This window comes from Typopeltis vanoorti, chromosome 23, assembly GCF_054136105.1.
Source record: "Typopeltis vanoorti isolate ZY-2024b chromosome 23, IOZ_Tvanoo_1.0, whole genome shotgun sequence".
Taxonomy (NCBI): Eukaryota; Metazoa; Arthropoda; class Arachnida; order Uropygi; family Thelyphonidae; genus Typopeltis; species Typopeltis vanoorti.
Genome location: NC_143571.1, coordinates 17,497,821 through 17,522,537, shown reverse-complemented (window position 1 = coordinate 17,522,537; position 24,717 = coordinate 17,497,821). Strand labels below are relative to the sequence as shown.

The 24,717-nt window shown below is 37.6% G+C and overlaps 1 protein-coding gene across 1 annotated transcript in view; it reads left to right on the top strand.

The window, feature by feature from the left end:
* Positions 1-24,717, top strand: part of Hdc (histidine decarboxylase) — a gene marked incomplete at its 5' end in the record, with an annotated part of 294,140 nt that overhangs the window by 168,356 nt on the left and 101,067 nt on the right. Inside the window, one exon of the mRNA XM_090413242.1 lies at positions 16,974-16,990. Coding sequence (XP_090269368.1) covers positions 16,974-16,990 — 17 coding nt within the window. The remainder of the gene's footprint in view (positions 1-16,973; positions 16,991-24,717) is intronic.

The following is a 24,717-nucleotide window of genomic DNA, read 5'->3' as shown; positions in this document are numbered from 1 at the left end:
TCCATGAAGGTGTCACATTAAAAATAAATAAATAAGTAATAATATTTTACTGATAACATTACTCTTTAAACTGACTGAATCTAGTCTCAAGATCCTAAACTCATCCTCTCTATTCTTGATACTGCTGGCACTTGTATATAGAAAGAGCAGTGTATTTTTAATATTTCCACTAGACCTATATTCATCATTGCTCTTCCCAGTCTCCACTCTGCTGCTTAAGAATGTCATATAACCTTCCAAGCCACGTTTCTGCATAAGGCCATCTTGCTACCACTTTCTTCCTTGGCAACTCTACTGTACCTTCCTTAGCGTTATTGATCAGATTCATTGGTATGCAGCAGTTCTCTGTCATCAAATTCACTCTATCATATAACCTTTCTTGCTGTTATTTCCTATGCATTGTAGATTACGTTCTTTCAGTCCTCTTCCAACCAACATTCTAGAAGCCTGGCATTACTTTGGTCAGTCATCTTTAGACTGTTTTCATAGGTTCTCATCATCTAAAATTCACATGATATTATCAGGCCATTATACAGTAGAATTTCCCTGCTAGATATTCTAGGAAAGATTTATGTTTATGTGGATATATTTGTGAAAAGATTATTATTAATATTGCAGGAAGGCCAATTCTCTCTAACTCACACACTGAAACATGCAAATTGAATCTTGAACATATCTACTGAGGAAGCACTCACATTTCCCACTGGTAATGCATTCAACTTGTTCACCATACACAATGAGAAAAACTATCCCCCCCCTCCCTCCCCACACACACTTGTTGAATGCACTCTTACTCATCTTCCAGATGATATCTTGTTTGCCCTTACCCTAACTATGAATTGAAAAATATCCCTAGGATAAGTCTAAGCTGTGCAAATAAAATCCTCTCAGTAAGTTGTATGTTTTCTCTCACATCTCTTCTCCTCTGTTGATCAGACTTTTTAATTTATTATAAGTCTTCAAATTTATTCTCGTATAAAACATTCTGTATTCCAGATGTCTGGAGTAGTTCCTAAGAGATTGTTAAATGAAACAGAAATGACAGAACAGTGGAAGAAAATATTCAGAGGGCATATTAGTAAAAACCTGAAATGTGGAAAGACAATTGGAGTGGATGATATTCGACCAGAAATGCTTAAATAGAGGCATAAGGGTGTTTTACAGCGGTTACACTGCATAATTCAGAAGGTCTAGTTTGAAAGTCTGCATAATTGAAGTAGAGCTATCATAGTATAATCCATCTATAAAGAGAAAAAATAAAACTGAATGTGGCAGTTACAGAGGATTTTCTCTACTGAGTGTTTCAGGTAAGATAGCTGAGAAATCATGGAAATATAACAAGGATGTGTGTTTAAGTTTTATAGATCTGGAAAAGACTTATGACAAGGTGCCAAGAGAAAAACTGTTCAAAATGCTATGACTGTATAGTGGAAACAGAATATTATATCAATCAATGCATAAAATTTGACAGCAGTTGAAATTGAAGGAAGTACACAAAGATGGATTGATGTAAAATCAAGTGTAGAACAAGAGTGCATACTCCCCATTGCTATTCATCATCTAAATGGATCACATTATGAAGGAAAGTGGCATTAAACCTCATACTGAAACTATAGTGATATTAATCTTAGCTCTAATTTATGCTGATGATATATATATATATATATATATACACACACACACACACACACACACACACACACACTCAATGCAAGTCTGAGTATACAGGACTCCTTCTCTAAATTGAATAACTACTGTAACATGAAAATCAGCAGTAGAAAGACAGACTATAAAAATAGGCAGGAACATTGATACTCGAAATATCAGACATATTCTGAAACCTATAGAACAAATAAAACTTTTCAACCAGTGCAACAAAAGTTGATAGAACCACTGGAGCAAACATAAGTTTTGTTTCTTAGAATATTTTTGAAGAATTATATGCATTTCACGGAAAATTTATTTAATTTGTGATACTGAGAATGAATGCATATTAATTACCGAGGTTGTTAATAGGTTTGTAAAAAATTTTGTGTACAAGTTAATAATTAACAAAGGCAAAAATGGTGATAAGAACTAGAACAACCAGGCACAAAAATCAAGTGTTGAGCAGTGTGGATTTTACTAAGATGGTTGTTGGGAGTGTAATATGTATGCATGGGTGAATGTGGCAGATGTCTTTGTTAGGAGATTAAACAAGAGAAGTGAGATAGAGTGAGGATCTGCATAAAGTGTCATATATTACTGTGCTGCAGTGATTTGAATGAAAGTCAGGAACAGGAAGTGAAGAATACCAGACAAAAGGCAAAAGTCAGTGATAGGCAGAAGAGTGAACATGAGATTATGAGGATAGAGAATGTGCTTGTGAAAATGGAAATCATTGAAAAAGGAAAAGCAAGCATAAATGCACAAGCCGAAGTGAGCCTGACTAGTGTAGTAAAAAGAGTACATGACTGCAAGAACAGAAAAAAAGTCTGACTGATGTTGCAATGTTTGTAGTGGAAACGATTGCTTAAATTATGAATTGAAGAATGAAATGATTAAGATGAGAAATGAGATGAGGTGTATACAGAATTAAATTAGATGTATGGTGGATACAAATGGAAGAGTACTCAAGAATAAAATGAAAGATAGTGGAGAAAAAAAATTGCAAATGACTCAAGAGGCACTATATGGAGATCTTATTATAAAAGGTGTGATAGATGCACAAGGTTTGTTTTCCAAGAGTGGATGAACATGGTGATTGAGGCACAGAATATGAAAAGTAAGCATGCAAGGGAGTTAAGTGGTTGGAACAAATGATTTGATTAGGCATAGGGAAAATGTGAGGATGAATATCAGCAGATTATGGAGGGAGAGTGAAAGACAAAGTAGGAAGAGTAGTTGGTGTGTTGACCAGTTAACAGAAGAGTGCAAAAGAATAAAATGAAAGATAGTAGAAGAAAGTAGCCTATATATATATATACACAAAGATGAGTTGCAGAAAAGAACAAAGATCTTGAACAGAATGCCACCAGAAATGTATAAAGAGAAAGAAGCATAGTTTGTGAATGTGTGAGATGAGTTTGAGGGATTAATGGAACTGCATAAGACTGACAGATTGCATCTGAATGATTTTTGAGTTAGTCATCTGGAAAGGCTGTTGCTGGAAGGAAGTATAATGAATGATGTAAACAAGGTAATAGCGGAAGTCAGAAATTATATGAATGAGCAGGAGAGTGCACTGAGTGAAAACTATATTATTGTGAATGGAGATGAGAATGCGAAAACAGGAATGAAAGTTGGACAGGGAAATGGGATGGCCAAGGAGATCAAGGAGACACAGTGTAAGGAGAGTAGATTCCAAAAAGTAGTAATGAATGCATGTATGGGGATGATCAGCATACGAATGGGGCTACCAGGAATACATTGAGGGTAGTTGAGTCTGGGAGGAATATATGAGACAAAGGGTAAGCAGACAGAAGCAAGTGTGGAGAAGTCACAGAGGAGCTGGATAGGTTATAGACCAAGAAATCAATTATTATGCTTATTTATGGCCATTAGTTTCAGAAATAAGGAAGATGAAATTGTTGCATTGATTGAGTTTACGTACCCAAAAATAGGTGGAATAAGTGAAACATGGTTGAATGAGAATGATATCTATCTTGATCTTGATAGGAATAGAAATGGAAGGGTATGATGTTTTTCATGAGGAAGGGCAAGAAGGGAGGGTGGATGCTGCTATGATAGCAGGACAGTTGTATCCACTCCAGGCTGAGATACAAGAGGAAAAAAGTGGCAGTAGTTTTGATGCGGTGTGGCTTGAGGTGAAGGTTTTGGAAAGTCTCTAACTATCAGGTGGGAGAGAGTGATCATGAGGTGATCACATGTCCCAAGGTAGAAATTATTCCAAGTTTTTGGGGAGGGAAGTGATGGGACTGACTCTGAAGATATCTGTTGGTATGTGTAGGCTTTCTATACATCAAAATTTTAAGTTTACCAGAAAAGCGGGTCAGTTTTACATCTAGAAAAGGCAAGGAACTATCAGTTTCAAGCTCTGCTGTGAACTTTATACTTGGATGTCGACTATTGAGATGTTCCAGGAAATCCATTAGGGAATCATGTCCATGGTTTCAAATGAGGAAAATGACATCCACATAACGTTTCCAAACTTTAGGTGTTAAAGCAAAGGAAGAGATAGCCTTGGCTTCAAAATCCTCCAAGTAAATATTTGGAATAATTTGGAATAAAAACTTGGAATAATTTCTACCTTGGGACATAGAGCTCACTCTCTTCTTGATGATTCAAATGAACTTCAATCTGCTTACATGCTATAACAAGGGGACAAATTCACTGGATAAGGGACATTCGTATAAATTGGTCTGCTTGGGATTTTCTAAGGCCTTTGATAGACTGCCACATGACTAGCTGGTAGCTAAATTGAAACAGATGAAATTAGATTAGAGACCAGTGAGTTAGTTGATTAGCTTTCAGGTATCAGCTGGTTGTGTATGGAGTAGTATCCCAAAAGAGAAGGTCACTAGTGGAGTGCCACAGGGATCTGTTTTGGAAACCATTATTGCTTTACTTATATGTTAATTACATTGGGACCGGCTTAAATGGAGATATGCAGCTGTTTGCTGATGATGTAAAGTAAAGCAGATGTTGTAGCCTTGCTGGAGGATCTCAATAGACTATGTGAGTAGACAGGTGAGTCAAGCTATTAATTTAATGTTACAAAGTGTAAGATCTGGAAGTTTGGTAGGCAAGGTTGGGATGTAGAATATACAATTAATAGGGAAATTTTGAAGGAAGTGAAAGAGATGAAAGAGAGAGAGATGTGGAAGTGATGGTGGACAAAGGCTTGAAGTTTAGAGGTCACTTTGATGAAATTGCAAGAAAACTTTACAATGGATTATGGCAGCAATGAAAAGGAGGTTGACATGCAGAAGCAAAGAAGTTAATGTTCCGTTGTATAAGGCTTTGAACAGGCCATATACGAACTATTGTGTGTAAGTTTGTTTGCCTGGTTTCAAGGGGGGGGGGGATGAGGATGTATTAGAGAGGATCCAGAGAAGGTTTAGTAAGTCAGTGTGAGGTCTATGGAATGCTAGGTATGAGGAGAGATTCAGAGAATGCAACTTGCAGAGCCTTGTGAATAGAAGGAGAAGGGATATGATTGAGACATATATTTGGTTAGGGGTTATTACCAGATTAATGCGGAGGAGGTTTTCCGTAGAATAGAAGGAGATAAATGCAGAACTAGAGGACATCTCTGGAAGCTGTATAAAGAAGGTTTGAGCATGGGAGTGAGAAGCAGGTTCTTTACATGGAGAGTGATTGGTGAGTGGAAGTATTGCATGAAAGTGTGGTGATTTCTCTTCACTATTTATTCATCCCAAAGAAACAAATGAGTTTCCTGCAGATGAAGTGGCAGAAAGGATCAGACAAGGAGAGAGTGACCAAGATAGTGAGGACAGGATGATAGATTAAGACCAGTGGATTACAAAATTTGAGTGATAAGCAGAAAAAGGGTGATAAAAACATATATGGTATTAAAGGGATTTTATGGAATTGAAGCAGAAGAAATTTATCAATACATGACAAGAAGAGACATAACAAGAATAAGGTGTCATCTTTGGAAGTTTTATGAAGAGTTTGAAAAGCAAGGGTGTGATAGATTTTTTTTTTTTTTTTGCTTGGAGAATGGTGAATAAGTAGACTAATGTACCAGAGGTGAATGGGGGGTGTTTTGTTAATGAATTACTTATTATTAGGAATAGTAATAGAGGCAGGAATAGAGATGAAGGAATATAAAGTTTTTCATGAATACTGAGTACAAAAGGAATAGAGTGTGTTAATGTTAGCAGAGGAGTTATGCCCACTCAAGGTGGAGAAGCAAGGGGCAAATAGTTGCAGTGGTTTTGAGGATGTATGTTGTAAGGAAGAGGTAGTTAAGATGAAATATTTAGTTGAATGGAGTTGCTAAAAACCTGGTAATGTGGAGGGTGAGAAGGAAATGTTTAGAGAACTTAGTCGGAAAAATAAGAAATGAGTGATCATTATGGGTGATTTTAATTACGGTAATATAGATTGGAATGAAGAGATGGCATCTGGAATGAAGGGAATGAACTTTACTTTTTAAGTTTCTGAGAGACAACTACCCTACCCAGTATGTAACAGGGGCAAATGAAAATCAAGGATCTTGGACTTGATCATCAGAGGATGTCATTATTATTATTATTATTATTACTATTACGTGACACCTCCAGGGAGTCCAAATACTCATCAATGGAGGGCAACTGCTCTACAACTCTCTGTCTCCGCCATTTAATTCACCAACTACAATGAACCCCATCTATGCCAACGCCACCTACCACCACTAGTATTTTCACAGACAATCACATCATGCCCACAGCGGGATTCGAATCTGCAGCCTTGTGGCTGGAGAGTGGATACGCTAACTACTTGGCCAACCAGGCCGGATTATAAATCAGGTATCAAATTGTCTTCCAGTTGGTGACAGTGATCCTGAAGTAATTACCTCTGTAGTGGCCAGCAATATGAAGACTTCTGTAAGAAAGGGATATATGTTTAACAGCATGGCTGGTGATTATGACAAACTCAGGATATATGTTGGAAATTTTAACACTTGGTTATACTATAAATTAAAAATGCCAAGAAATTATATTCTTGGTTTAATCCTTAATCCAAGTGCAAGTAAACAAAGTTTGCACCTGAAGTAATTTCAGTACTGGACAACTCATACATAGAAGTTAATGACGTCACATTACATGCCTTAGTATCTCATAATGCAAAGCACATATCCTTATGGACATGTATAATGCTATGCATTATGGGAAGGGTCACTACCCAGACTGCTTTGACCTTTATTGAGGTCGAAACTGGTCCTGAAATTACTTCAGGTGCAAACTTTGTTTGTTACACTTGGATAAAGGATTAAACCAAGAATATAATTTCTTGGCATCTTTAATTGATAGTATAACCAAGTGGAAAAACTTCCACCATCTATCTGTAATCCAGAGTATTTTAATAATAAGGTGTGAAACCTTTTGGCTACTTGTATATGGAAATATGACTTCTGCATTACTTTAACCTTGGTATCACTTCTGGGTTTGGCTCCCACTGATGAGACCTCAATACAGTCTGGGTAGTGATCCTTCCCATAATGCATAGCATTTATGTCCATAAGGATATATGCTTTGCATTATGGGATTCTATATATGAGTTGTCCTGTCCTGAAATTACTCGAGGTACAAATTTTGTTTGCTTACACTTGGATAAAGGATTAAACCAAGAATATAATTTCTTGGCATCTTCATTTTAAACTCAGGATACAGTTTGCAGATATTACAGAATGAGGAACTGGCTACGAAGGAGATCAGTGCTGCTTGGCGCCTACTCAAGAAAGTATCTTGCAGAAGTAATGTCTGAATGTATTCCAAAGGAGGAGGAGTCAGATACAAGAGGTGTGAAATGGATGAATGAAAAAGTTAGGCAAGCAATCTGGAAGTAGAAGGCATTATGGTGGCAGCAGAAGGAATAGTAATAATCAGATGTGTGAGAGTACAAAGCAGGTGAGATAACAAAAGTGCAGGATGAGCAACAATTAGCTTATATGAAAATAAAAAAAAAGTATTCTCAGGGAATTCTTTCAGTATGTGGCCACTAAATTAAAGAATGATTACAGAAGATTCTATAATATTGGTTTCAAAACGATAGAATGATAACCATTGTGAAGGATAACCATTGTATAGTTGAGATATTAAATAAGCAAATTATAATGGTATTTCATCCTAATGAATATGACATCATACAACGCTTCAGTGTAGTGGGAAGGAAGAGGGATGGATGTTGAGTGATCAACAAGTATATGAGGAATTGTGTAAATTTGATGTTAATAAGACTGTGGGGCTCGATGATGATATTATTATTATTATTACGTATCACCTCCAAAGAGTCCAAGGACTCATCGCAGGAGGTGTCACGTATTTTTGTCTTTAAATTGCATGTTTGAGGAATGTTCCAGAGTTAATAACAGCTCTAATGTATCCTTTTAACGTGTCTTAGATTGTGCCAAATTCCAGAGGATTGGAAAGAAGGCAGAATTGTTATGCTTCATAAGGGAGGTTTTATAAGACTAAGGCTTTGAATTTTAGGCCAATATGTATGACTAGCATTGCATTTAGTGGTCTGTTAGGACCAAGATTCAGAACTGAGTTGACAACAGCAGCACTCACTTTTGAACAGCATGGGTTTGCTAAAAGAAGTAGATTAGATAGTAGATTGGTGTGCTGGATTAGAGATTGGCTGTCTAATAGGTATCAGTAAACTGTGTATGTGGGAGCAATATCACAAAAGAGGAAAGTCACTAGTGGTGTGCTCTAAGTGTCTGTTTTGAGTCATTGCTGTTTAACTTGTATGTTAATAATATTGGAAAAAGGCTTGAATGGTGATGCGATGTTAGGAAGAACTATGACATGTAGAGCAGATGCAAACCCAGCCTAATTGGCTGAGTGGATAGCACACCCACTCTCCAACCAACAAGTCATGAGTTCGAGTCGCACCATCGGCATGAGTGTTATGTAAAAGCCTACTCTAGATGAGCTTGTAGTTCTCCTTAGTTTATAAAGGCTTGTTGTCTTAAAAAAAAAGAAAGAAAAAAGAGGACTTTAATAGACTGGATGAAAGGGAAAGTGATTGGTGTCATTAGTTCGATGCTGCAAAGTATAAAGTTTTAAAATTCAAGAAGCAAAGATGGGATGCAGTGTATGCAACTGGTGGGAATGTCTTAAAGGAGGTGGAGGAGATTAGGGATCTAGATGTGATGGTGGATAAATTATTATTATTATTATTATGTGACACCTCTAAGAAATCCAAAGACTCATCAAAGGAGGGCACCTACTGTACAACTCTCTGTCTCCACCACTCCACGCTGTTGTGTCTGAAAAAGTGCCGATTCACTTTTAATAAGTCATCCTATTTCCGACCCAACATAAGGTAATGTTATAAATCATGGATATGGACATGCTTATGCCTCCAGAAGAAAATGTGCATCTTGGTAATTCAGAACTATGTCTAACCATTTTTCTAGTAGATATTAAGTGAATTTTGAGAAACTCATAATTTAAATAGATAATGTTTGTGGATTATTTAACAAAGGAAAATTATGTATAATTGCTGAAAGATGTATATAAGATGATATATGTATTGAGCCATTTCAAAAACAGTTCAGAGCTGCGGTGACCAATCGGCCGCCGCTATGTGCATGACGTAGTCACCAAGAGAGGGTGCTCACATTAGCTATATAGGTTTCGGCGCATAATTCAATCGCTCTCTTATTTTCTATTCCTGGTTCCTGATCCAAGCACTGGATAGCTGTGAAGCTTACTGCCGTACCCAGCACATTCTCCCATTGCTGTACGTGCCACATCGACCGTAGCCACAACTGAGGAATGAGGCCAGAGTTCCAGAAAAGAGCCATTGGTTAGCAATGCCAATGTAAAAATCAGCAAAGAGGTGAACCTCTTTCAAAAAGAATAGAAGTATGTCGCAGACGCCATAAGAAATATATGGTGAGGAAACCCGGAAGTCTAATTAAGGAAGTCTAACTAAGGAAGTCCCAATAACTACCAGAAAAGCAAGAACGGTAAGGTGCAAGCTTTCGTATTAAAATTGAATAATAACCAAAGAGAGTATAAGAAACAGAACAGTAAGGAGCTCCATATAATCAACTTACATTTTGTATCTAAAGAACTGTTTTCTTTTTGGACATTTCTGTCTACGTCTAAAGAACAAGTGACACCCTAAGCTTAAGCTGAGCTGGGAACCAAGGTTTCGGACTGTTTATGTTGGAAGAAATATTTATATCATTGTGTTAAACTTAAATTTGAATATTAACTGAATTTTGGGGGAGGATAAAGCCTGAGCATAAGAGAGAATATTGTCCCATGTGAATTTTGCAAGACGAAGTACATGTGATATGCTCCATACTAGGATTGTAGAATGTATCTATGTATATGTGTTATTCCTATATATGGGAACTGAGCACTCTGTAAGACTTAACCGAGCCTGAACGTACGTAGTTACACTAAGAAGAGTATGAGATTGCTAGTATAAGATTTTAGAGTAAACCTTTTGGATACATTAAATTAAAGGGGGGGGGGGGGAGTTCAGACGCTTTAGAATTGGAATTTCTAACAAAAGTCTATATATGTATTTGTCTAAATAAATGTATTTCTTTAATTCAAACCACATGAGTCTGTCATTGTTCTGAGAATTGAGTTACCACTTGTTAAATTTCAGACCATGCATAATTAGAAGGGGAATCCATTAGCAACTAAGAAAGGGGGACCACGACTGCAGACTACTTGATCCCTATATTGTTTTTCAGTAGTTTTATATTGTGTGTCAGAATTCAGTTGCTGGCTGGCGCAGTCGACTTAAAAGAATATAAATTTGTCGGCAACGGAATATCTGAGAATAAGTAAGATAAGTGAATAAAATAACTAATAATGCCAGGGCAAGTCAGCAGATGTAACAATGGTGCAGCAGTCGACAGGATGTGCTTAAAAATTTAATGTGCACAATAAGTTGGTCTCAATCTCAGAAACAGAACTCATTTTAAGAATTGAAAGTATAGTAATGAAATTTTGATTTAAGAATAAAGTGTTAATCTAAGAGGGTAAGTATGTCCCTACCTAATATAACCGAAATGAGCTACACAGAGTTTTTTAAAATCGTGAACCCTAAACAAATATGTCCCAGATTCTCAGGGGAAGGTAATGATGATGTAGAATCTTTCTTCAGCTACATGGAAAGATTAAAAAGGGTAGCAAATTGGAGTGATCCGCAGTGGACTAGAGGGGAAAGCAAAGAAAGCGTTGCACTCCCACCAAACACTAAACAGAGCATTAACATTTAAAGACTTTAAGGATGCTTTAATATCAAAATTTAACAAAAAGGGAGGAATTAACCAAACAATTAATAAATTTTTCAAATGCCTACACAAAAATGGGGGAGGGTAACTAATTTCTTCAACAGATTAACCAAACTTGCCCACGATATAAAAACCTCCACACACGACAAAGAACACATTGAATGGCTCACCTTACAACAATTCAGAACAGGTATCTTGCCTGAATTGCAAGAGAGCATATACAAAAAGGGAATAAATAGCCTTGAAGAGTGCTACGCAGCCGCCATTGAGAGAGAAGAAATAATAGCAACCCTTGCCCGATCCTCTAAATACAGAGAAATGATAACTGAAGAAACGTACAGTGGAAAGGAAGAAGCTTTTGAAGGTCAAAACTTAAGAATCATGAGACCATACACTGCCAAATGCAGGGCACCAACACAACCGAAGCAAGCCTTGAGGGGAACCTCACCCTTGTCCAGGGTAACATCGAGGGAACACAATGTGAATTCCTCCTTGACACAGGGGCACACATATCCGTCATCCCACACAACCTCTACAAAAAGCTTGACATGTTCCATAACAAAACTGTCATTCCCCTCCAAAAAACTCACAAAATAATGGGAATAGCAAAAGTCGAGCTGCAATCCTCCACTAAATTAAGTGCAAAGTCATCCATCCCCTGCTTCCCTATTGATGTTACCCATGATGTAATAATCCTCCCAGAGATACCTGATGACACCAGTAATCAAGTCATTTTGGGACTGGACTTCCTAAAAATAAACCAGTTCGCCTGCAACTTTGGGACCCAGTCAATATCTCTTTGTGGAAAGACCCACCACCCCAAAACTAACCCATTCAAAACGTCGCACGAAAATAAGTCACTTGAGACAAATTTGATAGCCACTAGGGAATCTGAAGAGAAGCAGGTCACTTGGAAGGAGAGGTTGATGAGCAGATCCATAAGCAACCATAGCTCTAATCGTAATATAGAAGAGATAAGACAATTTTTTGACACAGCATACAAATTGCACCCCAGGGTCTTCACTGAAGGGATAAGCACCCTTACTTGTACTAATGCCGTAGAGCACGCTGTACAAATAACCTCGACCTCACCCATACACATAAAACAGTATCCAACCCCCCTCAAACACACAAACAAATTAGAAAAGCTCATAGAAGAATATGAGAAGGCAGGTGTGATTGAAAAGTCAGTATCCCGTTGGAACAGCCCATTCATACTAGTCGAGAAAACAAATGGTGACCTGAGATTTGTTCTTGATCTAAGAGAAGTGAACAAAGTCACGAAACCCATTGATTTCCCAGTGTGTACTATAGAAGAGCTGATGTTTAGCCTGGAAGGGGCAAAGGTCTTCTCAAAACTTGACCTGAATTCCGGGTACTACCAGATTCCCCCCCCCCCCCTCAGGAAGGAAGACAGACAATATTTCGCCTTCACCATGAAGTGGCAAAAGTGCCAACTTTGTCGACTTCCCTAAGGGCCCGAAACTCGGCTATGGGCTTCCAGTGTCTCATGAATGGTGTACTGGCGGGACTTTTGGGCAAAGGCGTTTTATGCTTCCAGGACGACCTACTAGTATATTCCACCACCATGAAAGAGCACACTGAAATCTTACTAAACGTACTAGATAGATTGGACAAAGCCAGGTTATCACTAAAATGCTCGAAATGCGATTTCTTCCTTGACAAGGTGGAATACCTCAGACACATGATCACCGGGGATGGGATAGCACCCTCATGTAACAACGTGAATGCCATTTTGGATGTAAAGCCCCCCACCACAATCAGGCAGGTTAGGCGGTATATGGGGATGGTAAACTTTTACCGAAAGTTCATTCCCCAATGCCTCCGAGATAATGAGGCCCATAGTAAACCTGACCAGGAGGGAAATCAAGTTTGCCTGGAAGATAGAACAACGGGAAGTGTTCCATGCATTGAACAAGGCACTAACTACTGCCCCTGTTCTCATTCACCCAAAATAGGGGGAAACCTTCTATCTTGCGGCCAATGCATCCAAAGACACTATCGGTGCTACTCGAGCAAAAGGAACAGGATTCATTCAAACCTGTTGCGTTCATTAGCAGGAAATTATCCCCTTCCAAAAAAAATTACTCTGTCATTGAGAGGGAAGCTTTGGCCATCGTATACAGCCTCAGGAAGTTCCGTCACCTATTGTTAGGGCAAGACATCGTCCTCAGATCCGACCACAAACCTCTGTCCTTCATGTCATCCATGAAAGATAAAAATCAGAGAATCGTGCGCTGGACTTTGGAGATGCAGGAATTTAGAATGGAGGTCAGCTACATACCCGGAAAGGCTAAAGTAGTAGCCGATTACCTATCCCGGTCACTGACACCCCAGCCTGAGGAGTCATAACCACATCAATGGAACCACCGAACGGGTCTCGGTCATCCAGGAATCACAGAGAGGGGAAGCACCTGAGAAACGATGTCAGACCTGGGAAAAATTTGACATCATTCAGGCACAGAAGGCCGACCCGGTATGGGGACCAGTTTATAAGAAATTATTATGTGAAAAGGGCAGGTGCCGGGAAAAGGGAACCGGTGACAATATACACATTGATAGTGACGGTCTCCTAATATCTAGACAAGGCATCACTGGGAGATGGAGAGAGAAGATAGTAGTGCCCGAAGCCATGATTCCTTGGGTACTGCACACATTCCATGATACTAAATTAGCTGGGCACCAGGGAATATATAGAACTTTAAGGAGGGTGACAGATAGATACCTCTGGAAAAGAATGAGATGTGGAGGCATACGTCCTTTCTTGCAATCTCTGTCAGAGGAAATCCCCAATCACAGGTAAGGCTCCTATTCAGCCGTTCCCGCTCCCCTCACGCCCTTTCCAGGCCATGGCCATGGATATATTGTGACCACTCCCCACCACGTCAAAAAGGGAACAGGTACATCCTAGTCGTCATAGACATGTTTTCCAGGTTCCCTGAGGCTGTGGCCATGAAGGATCAGATGGCCAAAACCGTAGCAAACATGCTGGTTGAAATGATTTTTTCAAGATACGGAACACCTCAGACCCTACTATCTGATCAGGGCACCAACTTTACAGCCGAGGTGATCCTACAGCTGTGCAACTCATTAGGGATAAAAAAGATTTTTACCACGAAAGGAGGTAAAAATTAGAAAGGAGGGGATGTTGTTAACAGAAATTTTCTGTAACTTAGTTAAAGTAAAATTTTAGATAAAGGGGAGGCCTTTATTTTGTCGGAAAAAGTGCCGATTCACTTTTAATAAGTCATCCTATTTCCGACCCAACATAAGGTAACGTTATAAATCATGGATATGGACATGCTTATGCCTCCAGAAGAAAATGTGCATCTTGGTAATTCAGAACTATGTCTAACCATTTTTCTAGTAGATATTAAGTGAATTTTGAGAAACCCATAATTTAAATAGATAATGTTTGTGGATTATTTAACAAAGGAAAATTATGTATAATTGCTGAAAGATGTATATAAGATGATATATGTATTGAGCCATGTCAAAAACAGTTCAGAGCTGCAGTGACCAATAGGCCGCCGCTATGTGCATGACGTAGTCACCAAGAGAAGGCGCTCGCATTAGCTATATAGGTTTCGGCACGTAATTCAATCGCTCTCTTATTTTCTGTTCCTGGTTCCTGATCCAAGCGCTGGATAGCTGTGAAGCTTACCGCCATACCTAGCACGTTCTCCCATTGCTGTACGTGCTGTGTTGACCGTAGCCACAACTGAGGAATGAGGCCACAGTTCCAGAAAAGAGCCGTTGGTTAGCCATGCCAACGTATAAATCAGCGAAGAGGTGAACCTCTTTCGAAAAGAATAGAAGTATGTCGCAGACGCCATAAGAAAAATATGGTGAGGAAACCCGGAAGTCTAACTAAGGAAGTCCCAATAACTACCAGAAAAGCAAGAACAGTAAGGTGCAAGCTTTCGTATTAAAATTGAATAATAACCAAAGAGAGTATAAGAAACAGAACGGTAAGGAGCTCCATATAATCAACTTACATTTTGTATCTAAAGAACTGTTTTCTTTTTGGACATTTCTGTCTACGTCTAAAGAACAAGTGACACCCTAAGCTTAAGCTGAGCTGGGAACCAAGGTTTCGGACTGTTTATGTTGGAAGAAATATTTATATCATTGTGTTAAACTTAAATTTGAATATTAACTGAATTTTGGGGGAGGATAAAGCCTGAGCATAAGAGAGAATATTGTCCCATGTGAATTTTGCAAGACGAAGTACATGTGATATGCTCCATACTAGGATTGTAGAATGTATCTATGTATATGTGTTATTCCTATATATGGGAACTGAGCACTCTGTAAGAATTAACCGAGCCTGAGCATAGTTACACTAAGAAGAGTATGAGATTGCTAGTATAAGATTTTAGAGTAAACCTTTTGGATACATTAACTTAAAGGGGGGGGGGGGGAGTTCAGACTCTTTAGAATTGGAATTTCTAACAAAAGTGTATATATGTATTTGTCTAAATAAATGTATTTCTTTAATTCAAACCACATGAGTCTGTCATTATTCTGAGAATTGAGTTACCACTTGTTACAATTTCGGACCATGCATAATTAGAAGGGGAATCCATTAGCAACTAAGAAAGGGGGACCACAACTGCAGACCACTTGATCCCTACATTGTTTTTCAATAGTTTTATATTGTGTGTCAGAATTCAGTTGCCAGCTGGTGCAGTCTACTTAAAAGAATATAAATTTGTCGGCAACGGAATAGCTGAGAATAAGTAAGATAAGTAAATAAAATAACTAATAATGCCAGGGCAAGTCAGCAGACGTAACAACGCCAACTACACCGAACCACCACTACCATCATCATCTACACCAATGCCATCACCACACCACCACTAGTATTTTCACAGACAAATTACAAACATCCTTGCCCACAATGGGAATCGAACCCACAGCCTTTTAACTGGAGAACAGATATGCTAACCACTTGGCTTTCCAGGCTGGACATATTGCAAAACTTTCAAAACAACACAGCAGATTATGGCAATGATGCCAAGCTGACTGACTAAACTAGTCAGGATGTTATAGTTCCATTGTATTTAGCCTTTGATTAGGCTGCATATGGACTGCTGAAGTCAGATATGGTCACCTGAGTTTCAAGAGGTTGAAGAGATATGGGGAAAGGGTCCAGAGATGATTGATTGACTTCTAGTTTCTGGAATGTTGAATATGAAGACAGATTTAAGAAATGCAATTTGCCAAGTCTAGTAGATAAGAGGAGTAGAAGAATAAGATTAAGACACATAAGTTAGGAAGGGATTATTACCAGATTAGATTAAAGGTTTTTCGTAGAACTAGAGGATATAAGGGAAGAACAAGAGGTAGTCCCAGGAAGCTTATATAAGGAGGGTATGAGCAGAGAAGTGAAGAGTAGGTAGGCTTTTTGCATGGAGAATGATTGGTGATTGGAATATATTGCTTAGAGTGTAATTAGTACAAAGATGGTGAATTCATTGAAGTCAAGGTATAACGAGCTGAGTTATTGACAGAATGACCTCCCACAATGAGTCTTTCAACTTCAGGAAATCTGATAATAATAATAATAAAAATAATAATGATAGATATTTGTATGAATAATGAATAATAAAGATCATCTCAAAAGATCATCTTTTGAGATGATCTTTGGATTGCATTGGAGATGTTTTTATAATTATAATAATATGTTGACATTGCTGTTAACAGTACTTTAAAATGGCAACACCCTTCTGTTTCTCTTTATATTGCTGGAAACATTCAAATAATCTTGAAATGCCATTACACTACTGCTGTCTTTCATAGCTGGTCTTTTACATCTGTATAATGATCTCTCTTTATTTGTCTAATTTAAATGTGATTCTTAACTTTTAATTAGTTAAAAAGTACTATTACTTGAATTGTATGTTTTATTTTTTTGTTGAGATTAAAATGTTATTTCTGTATTGTTATTAAGAAGAGTATCATTATTAGATGACTAATGGAACTTATATTTTTTGTTTTATATTTTTAGGTGCTGTGGATTTTATGGTAAGTAGTGCTTATGTGAAGTTTTTAAATGTTGCGTTTATGTGCAAATTGGAATCTATATATAATAAAATGCATTGGGGGAAAAATAATCTTAAAATGCATTAAAATGTTTTAAAGTATGCTTTTTATTTCTGTTAATTAATTTTATTTTCTAGCAATATCAATTTATTTATTTCGTATACAAACACAAGTGGTACAGTAGTAAGTAAGCGGTACAACATTATTTACAAACAAATTAGGATATATTACAAAAGAGAACAGCTTAAATTTGGTAGGTGAATTATACAGGGAATAATAATTAAATTGAAAAAAAAAAAGAAACTATACATAACTTATATACAATAAATATGGTCAAATGTTCTTCCAATATCTTGCACAATCAACTGCTCTTTCTGTGCAGGATATAAGGTCCTCTTTTGTGCAGGGTGATGGAAGAAAGGGACAAGAAAGAAGGTGTTCCATGGACTGGGTTGTCCCACACTCACAATTATCTGGGCCAGTGAGGTAGCCCCATTTAATGAGGTTTTGTTTGCAGCATCCTGTCATTTGAAGTCTGTTGAGGCTTTTTCAAGTATTCCAGTCCAAGTGGGCACCATGGAGGAGATATTCAGATGTTGGATTATCAGTATTATTTTCAGGATATTGTGCAAGCCATTGTTGAAGTCTTGTCTCTGGAAGTCTTGTCTCTGGGAGGTTTTTAGGTGGTTCAACAGTTGCCAGGAAGCTATGTCAGAATCTTAGTCTTTGCGGCACTGCGGTCTGGCCAAATAGCGGGTGACGTTCACCATTCATTTGTCTGCTTCTTTCGTCAGCTGAGAATGCAGATCTTTGGATTGGGGGGGGGGGTGCAATACCAGCCAAAGCATATAGGTCTTTTAGTGGTGTTGGTTTCAGGCATCCTGTAATTAAGTGGCAGCTTTCATTCAAAGTTGGGTCAAATTTTTCAGCATGGCAGGATCTGGACCATACTGAACAGGCATATTCAGCAGAAGAATAGCAAAGGGCCAAGGCAGAAGATCTCAGTGTGCTAGGGCCTGCACTCCATTTGGAGGAGGTAAGCTTTCTTATTATATTGTTTCTTGCATTCATTCACTTTTGCTTTTATTTCTTCTATGTGTGTTTTGTATGAGAGGGTGCGGTTGAGAGTCACACCGAGGTAGATTGGGTTCCAGGAATGTTCTATATTAGAGCCTTCCCAAGAAATCCCTAGCTTTCTGTTGGCTTCCTTATTGTTAAGGTGGAAAAAGCCAGTCTGGGTTTTCAAGGGGTTTGGTTTTAGTTGATTGCTGCTATAATATGTGGTTAGACCATTTATGGCAAGTGATAGAGTAGTTTCAATGGACTTGAAATTTTTTGATTGAGTAGCTATGACAAGATCATCAGCATAGATAAAATTTCTAGTTCCTGGAAAGATGGGGAGATCATTGACATAGATGTTGAAAAGTAAAGCAATATGAATGAGATTTTTAATTAATATTTACTTCTTTTTAATCAGTAAGAAGAATTAGATTTTTCAGATATAAAATTAATTATTTTAATTTCCCATTTAAATTATTTTTAAAAATGAAAGTAAAAGCGAAAGTCATATTTTCTTCAAGAATTAACAATGTTGTATAATGCATCTTTTACATTTAGGATAATAATAATAATAATTATAATAACATCACGCCTCCATGGAGTCAGAGAGTCATCTCAGGAGATACACACTGTCAGACATACCTCATCAAACTGTGCCTTAAACTCATTCAGTGTGTCTGCATTCACAACATACTCAGGCACTGCATTCCACTCACCAACCACTCTCCATGCAAAGGACCTACTCCTCACTCCTTTTCTAACATCCTCCTTATACAGTTTCCAGGGATGGCCTATTGTTCTAACCCTCTCTCTCTCTCTCTCTCATTCTATGAAAACTTTCTTTCATATTAACCTGTAACAACTTATGTGTTTCAGTCATATTCCCCGCACCCCTCCTCCTATACATGAGGCTTTGCAAATTAAATTTCCTCCCTTACAATTCCATCATCATCTGCTTTTACAGAAAATGTATAGATATGGTATCAGAGGTATTGTGAATAATTGGTTTAAATCATATTTAGCTAACAGAAAACAATTTATTAACTTCGGCAATCATAACAGTGAAATACAATTTCACTATCATATTGATGCATTAGAAGACCACATAAATCAGGATATGACAAAATTAAACAAATGGTTTCATATCAACAGTCTCAAAACAAATTTAGATAATGCAAAATATATGTACTTCAGCTTAACAAATAAGCTAAACACTGCAATCTATCAATAAAATGGCACAATTTAAATTATGATTGCAAACAAGTATCTCATTGTGGGGTAATAAAAAAAAAAAAGGAAATTCAGTCAGATTCTTAGGTCTGTATATAGACATCAACTTGAAGTGGTATTCTCGTGTTTCTTATTTGGCAAATAAAATAAGATACATCATCAACAGAAAATTTGTCAGTATAGAATTCCTGAGATGTTTATACTATTCACAGATAAATTCCTTACTCCAGTAGAGCATTGCTTGCTGAAGTAAAGATTATTACAATAACTTGCTTCCTCTGATACGAATCCATAACAAAACAATAAGAGAATGCTCACTTCCTCTCCAGCATCAAACTCCACCAAAAATCTCATTACAGAAACTTTACCTATACTACTGTTTAATATACATCAGTAACAATGTTATTAAATTTCCCATATACAGGGTGTTCGGGATAAATTTGACATATTTATAATTAATTATATTTTTCCGTAAGTTACATGTATTAACACACACTTCTCTTCATTTAAAAGTTTGGACCCTTCTTCATTCATATACAAGATGTCAGAAAGGATGGATAGCTGGAACCCACCTGAATCATGGAAGAGAATAACTTGTATCATGATGATTCGTGCCCGCCATCAAAATAAGGATATTACGACTGCTGCCCAATGCTCCCTGAATACAGTAAAAACAATCAGGCATGAACTAGAGACTTGCAATGGTGACTACGAGGATGTAGCAAGAAGAAAGATCCCTAGCAGACGATCTGATTGCGTTCGTACAGCAGAATTCCTCGCAAATCTGCAGGAACAGGTGTTGAAGAACCCTGGCATTGGAATTCGGGCTTTGTTCGTGGAGTTGCTAACTGTAGTCAAGCCCTGGATAACAAGGGTAGCCAATGGTAGGCCGTATGTATGGCAGCAGGATTCGGCCCCTTGCCACACCTCTGGGAAAAGTCAAAAATGGTTGTCTGAAAATTTCTACGACTTCACCAGTCCAAATGTTTGGCCTCCAAACTCCCCAGACCTTAACCCCATGGATTATTTTGTATGGGGCGCAGTTGAAAAAGACACCAATCGCACTTCCAGTAATACAAAAGCCCAGTTAATGGATAAAATTAAAACAGTTTTTGCGGCCCTTCCCAGGGAGACTGTAGTATCAGCTTGTTCGAGGTTCCGAAGCAGAATTGAAGCTGTGATCGATGCTAATGGTGGTTATTTTGAGTAAATCTTGTTGATAGTATTGTAATTAACTCTGCCTGTAATGTTTTTTTGTCAATTCATTAAATTTAATAGATACAAAGAAGATTTTCTTTTTCCTTACGAAACTGTCAAATTTATCCCGAACACCCTGTATAATGTGGATTATAATCTGCACTGTGGGAGAAAGTTATTAGGTTCACAAAACCAGCAGAGAAATAGTCCACAAATTCTTTCAACACACAGCCACTAACAGCTATAATAAATTACCTGCCAATATAAAGGCAGATTATGTATTTAAAAAATATTGAGAAACTATATTATGAAATTAAATGACATTGAAATATATTTCACACACATAAAATAAAATTATTAGAGCCTCCGTAGCTCAGTCAGTATAGATGAAGTCCAATATAATAAATTTAGTTTAATCCTTTATCCAAGTGTGAGCAAACAAAGTTTGCGCCTAAAGGTATCTTCAGGACTGGGGTAAGGTAGTACAACACCAGGACGACTCCTTGCAAAGGTGGAGCAAGCTACTAACATCCTATCTCAGTATCTCCCATAATGCATAACACATCTCCTTGCGGATATGTCTAATGTTATGCATTAAGGGAAGGGCCACTACCCAGACTAGTTTCGACCTTTATTGAGGTCTCTTCAGTGGGAGCCAGGCCCAAGTGGAGATACCAGCCAGAAGCATTAGCAAAGTCATCTCTACCCATAGGAGTTGCCAAATGGTGTGCCACCTTTTTAATAAATTACTCTGGATTTAGAGAAAGATGTTGAAAGTTTATTTTTCACTTGGTTAGAATATAATAAATTTAGTTTAATCCCTTATCCAAGTGTGAGCAAACACATAAAGGATTAAACTAAATTTATTATATTCTAACCAAGTGAAAAATAAACTTTCAACATCTTTCTCTAAATCCAGAGTAATTTATTAAAAAGGTGGCACACCATTTGGCAACTCCTATAGGTAGAGAGAGATGACTTTGCTAATGCTTCTGGCTGGTATCTCCACTTGGGCCTGGCTCCCACTGAAGAGACCTCAATAAAGGTCGAAACTAGTCTGGGTAGTGGCCCTTCCCTTAATCATAGCATTAGACATATCTGCAAGGAGATGTGTTAGTAGCTTGCTCCACCTTTGCAAGAAGTCGTCTTGGTGTTGCACTACCTTACCCCAGTCCTGAAGATACTTTCAGGTGCAGACTTTGTTTGCTCACACTTGGATAAAGGATTAAACTAAATTTATTATATTCTAACCAAGTGAAAAATAAACTTTCAACATAGATGAAGCCCTTTGGTTGGAAAGACATGGGTTTGATTCCCATCCAAGACATGAGGAACCTTTATTGGTCTCTTTCAACTAAAGGTGAGTTAAGTGGTCTCATACGGAGATAGGAGGTTTCTTCACCTGGAAACTTGGGTTTTTCATCCCCAAGAACAGGCAAACTGGCCCCGTGAACACACGCATCTACAAGGGCTGTTCAATAAGTAATAAGACAAATTTTACTGTCACAAAACCACTCATCAGAATATTAATTTCTTTGGAATAAAGAAATGTTGCTGTCTGTATTAACAAAAGAGGTTTATAGATGGCGTATATGGGCTGATGTGCCAGAGTGTCACATGACTAAACACAAGCTTGTTTCGGCGCACCTACGAAACTCGACCAGTCGTCGAAATAGAAGCATCCTTGGAACAGCGTTATGCAATTAAATTTTGTGTGCATTTGCAAAAATCGCCATCGGACATTTTTAACATGATACGCGAAGCTTTCCACGATGAAGCAATGTCGAGGGCAAGTGTTTTTCGCTGGCATAAAACTTTTAAGGAAGGAAGACAAAATGTGGAAGATTTTGAACTTGAGGGAAGACCTTCAACGTCCATCACAGAGACAATGATCAACACAGCAGTGATTATCATCAAGGAGGACCGCAGAATTACAGTACGCCAGCTGCATGTTGTCCTGAATATTTCTGTGGGAACTGTTCACTCATTTGGGCCTGAAGAAAGTGTTTGCACCCGATGGATTCCCAAACTCTTGACACCAGAGCAAATGCAGCATCGAGTGGATGTGTGCACAGAATGGAAAGAAAGACTGGAACAAGAATGTGACAACTTCTTAAGCTTGTCCGTTGCCGATTTTTGCAAATGCACACAAAATTTAATCGCTCGTAGGCACGCTGAAACAAGCTTGCATTTAGTCACGTGACACTCTGGCATATTAGCCCATATACGTCATCTATCAACCTCTTTTGTTAATACAGACAGCAACATTTCTTTATTCCAAAGAAATTAATATTGTGATGAGTGGTTTCGCGACAGTAAAATTAGTCTTATTACTTATTGAACAGCCTACGTACAGACATAGGACACACTGGGAAGCATTAGGGCCAATCACCTTATCCTTGAGACTGTCATGGTTGTGAAGTCCACAGCTAAGAACTTTAATGTTTCATGAAAGCTTGAGAAGAAGAAGAAAATAAAATTATTAGCAGATGAAAAAAATAATTATATAACAAAATTTAAAAAATACATAAAAATAAATATATATAGCTTTAGAATTTATATAATCTAATAACCACAGATATATAGACAAATAAATAAAAATATACTATAATTATCCACATCCTTATTTATTTTTCTAGTAACCAGTATTGCATTCACCCTGGTTACACATGTAATTATATTTATTATCATAAATCCTATCTTGAATATTTTATCATTCCATATCATAAATGTTTATCTTATATTGTATATTCCATATTGTAATTTTTTTTCTAGTATTCTGTCTCATTTGTACTGTGTATTGATAAGGCATACTATATTACATATGTTAATTACTTATATATATTTTATCTCATACTGTATTGTGCTATTGTACTTGTATTAATGTTAATAAATTCAGTTCAATCTCTCTTCATATACTTAAATTCCAAAGACTAGTTACTATCTTGGTGAATCTTCTCAGGACCCTTTCTAACATATCCCTGTCATTATGAAAACCAGGTGACCAAATCCATGCACAATCATCCATATGAGGCCTGATCAGGCCTCATATGGATTATTGTGCATCTTATTTATTATTATCATCATCATCATGCTGATTACGAGTATAGACCATATTAGTCTGTTCCAGTCTCATTATATATCCAATATCCTTTATTATTATTATTATTCCAACTGGAGACTCCTCCAGTCCTGCCTTTCTTAAAATGTATTCGCTGTACATTTACAACCATGCATACATTTTTTGGACTATTGGACACGCTTGGACTATTGTTCTCAGATTTGGTCCCCACAATTTGAAGGGGATAAATTAACTGTGGAAAGGGTACAAAGGCAGATGACAAAGATGGTTTCAGGACTGTACAATGATAGTTATGAGGATTGGCTGAGGCAATGCGGACTGCAGAGTTTGGTGGATAGAAGAAGGAGAGGTGATATAATTGAGACTTTTAAACTGTTGAGAGGTGGTTACTGGGTTGACGCTGGGGAGTTCTTTCGCTTGGTTGAACATCGGGAAGGAGTGATGACAAAAGGCCATCCCTGGAAGTTACAAAAGGAAACTGTGATCAAGAGGGTGAGGAGTGGTTTCTTTGCATGGAGGATGGTTGAACCATGGAATGCATTGCCTAATGGAGTGGTGAGAGTAAGAATGGTCAATGAGTTTAAGGAGTGGTATGATAGACTTTGTGTTTTTTTAGGGGGGGACTCCCCTCGATAAGTCTTGATGGACTTTGTGTTTCTTAGGAAGGACCTCCCACTCATCGTGGGAGGTCTTTCCTAAGGAGGTCTTCCCATGGAGGGCTGAATAATATTAATAATAATAATTATTATTATTATTATAAACCTCATGTTAAAGGTTTTGACAGGAGAGTTAAGACCAGTTTTTTTTTTTTTTTTTTGGGTGGATACAGTGGTTGATGATTGGAAAGTTCCCTGAGAGTGTGGTCAGTGCATACACAGTGAATGTATTTAAGGCAGAGCATGTGTGTTTCACACACATGGCTAATAATACTCCCATAATGTGGGACCTTAAATTAATGCCATAATGAACCTTTTGATGATAATAATAATAATAATAACATTATGAAGGAAAGCACATTAAGCCTGATGTCAAAATTGGAGATATTTATCTCAGCTCTTTACTTTATGCAGATGGCATTATACTCATAAATGAATCCAGTACAAATTTGCAAAATTTCATAACTAAATTGAACCATTATAAA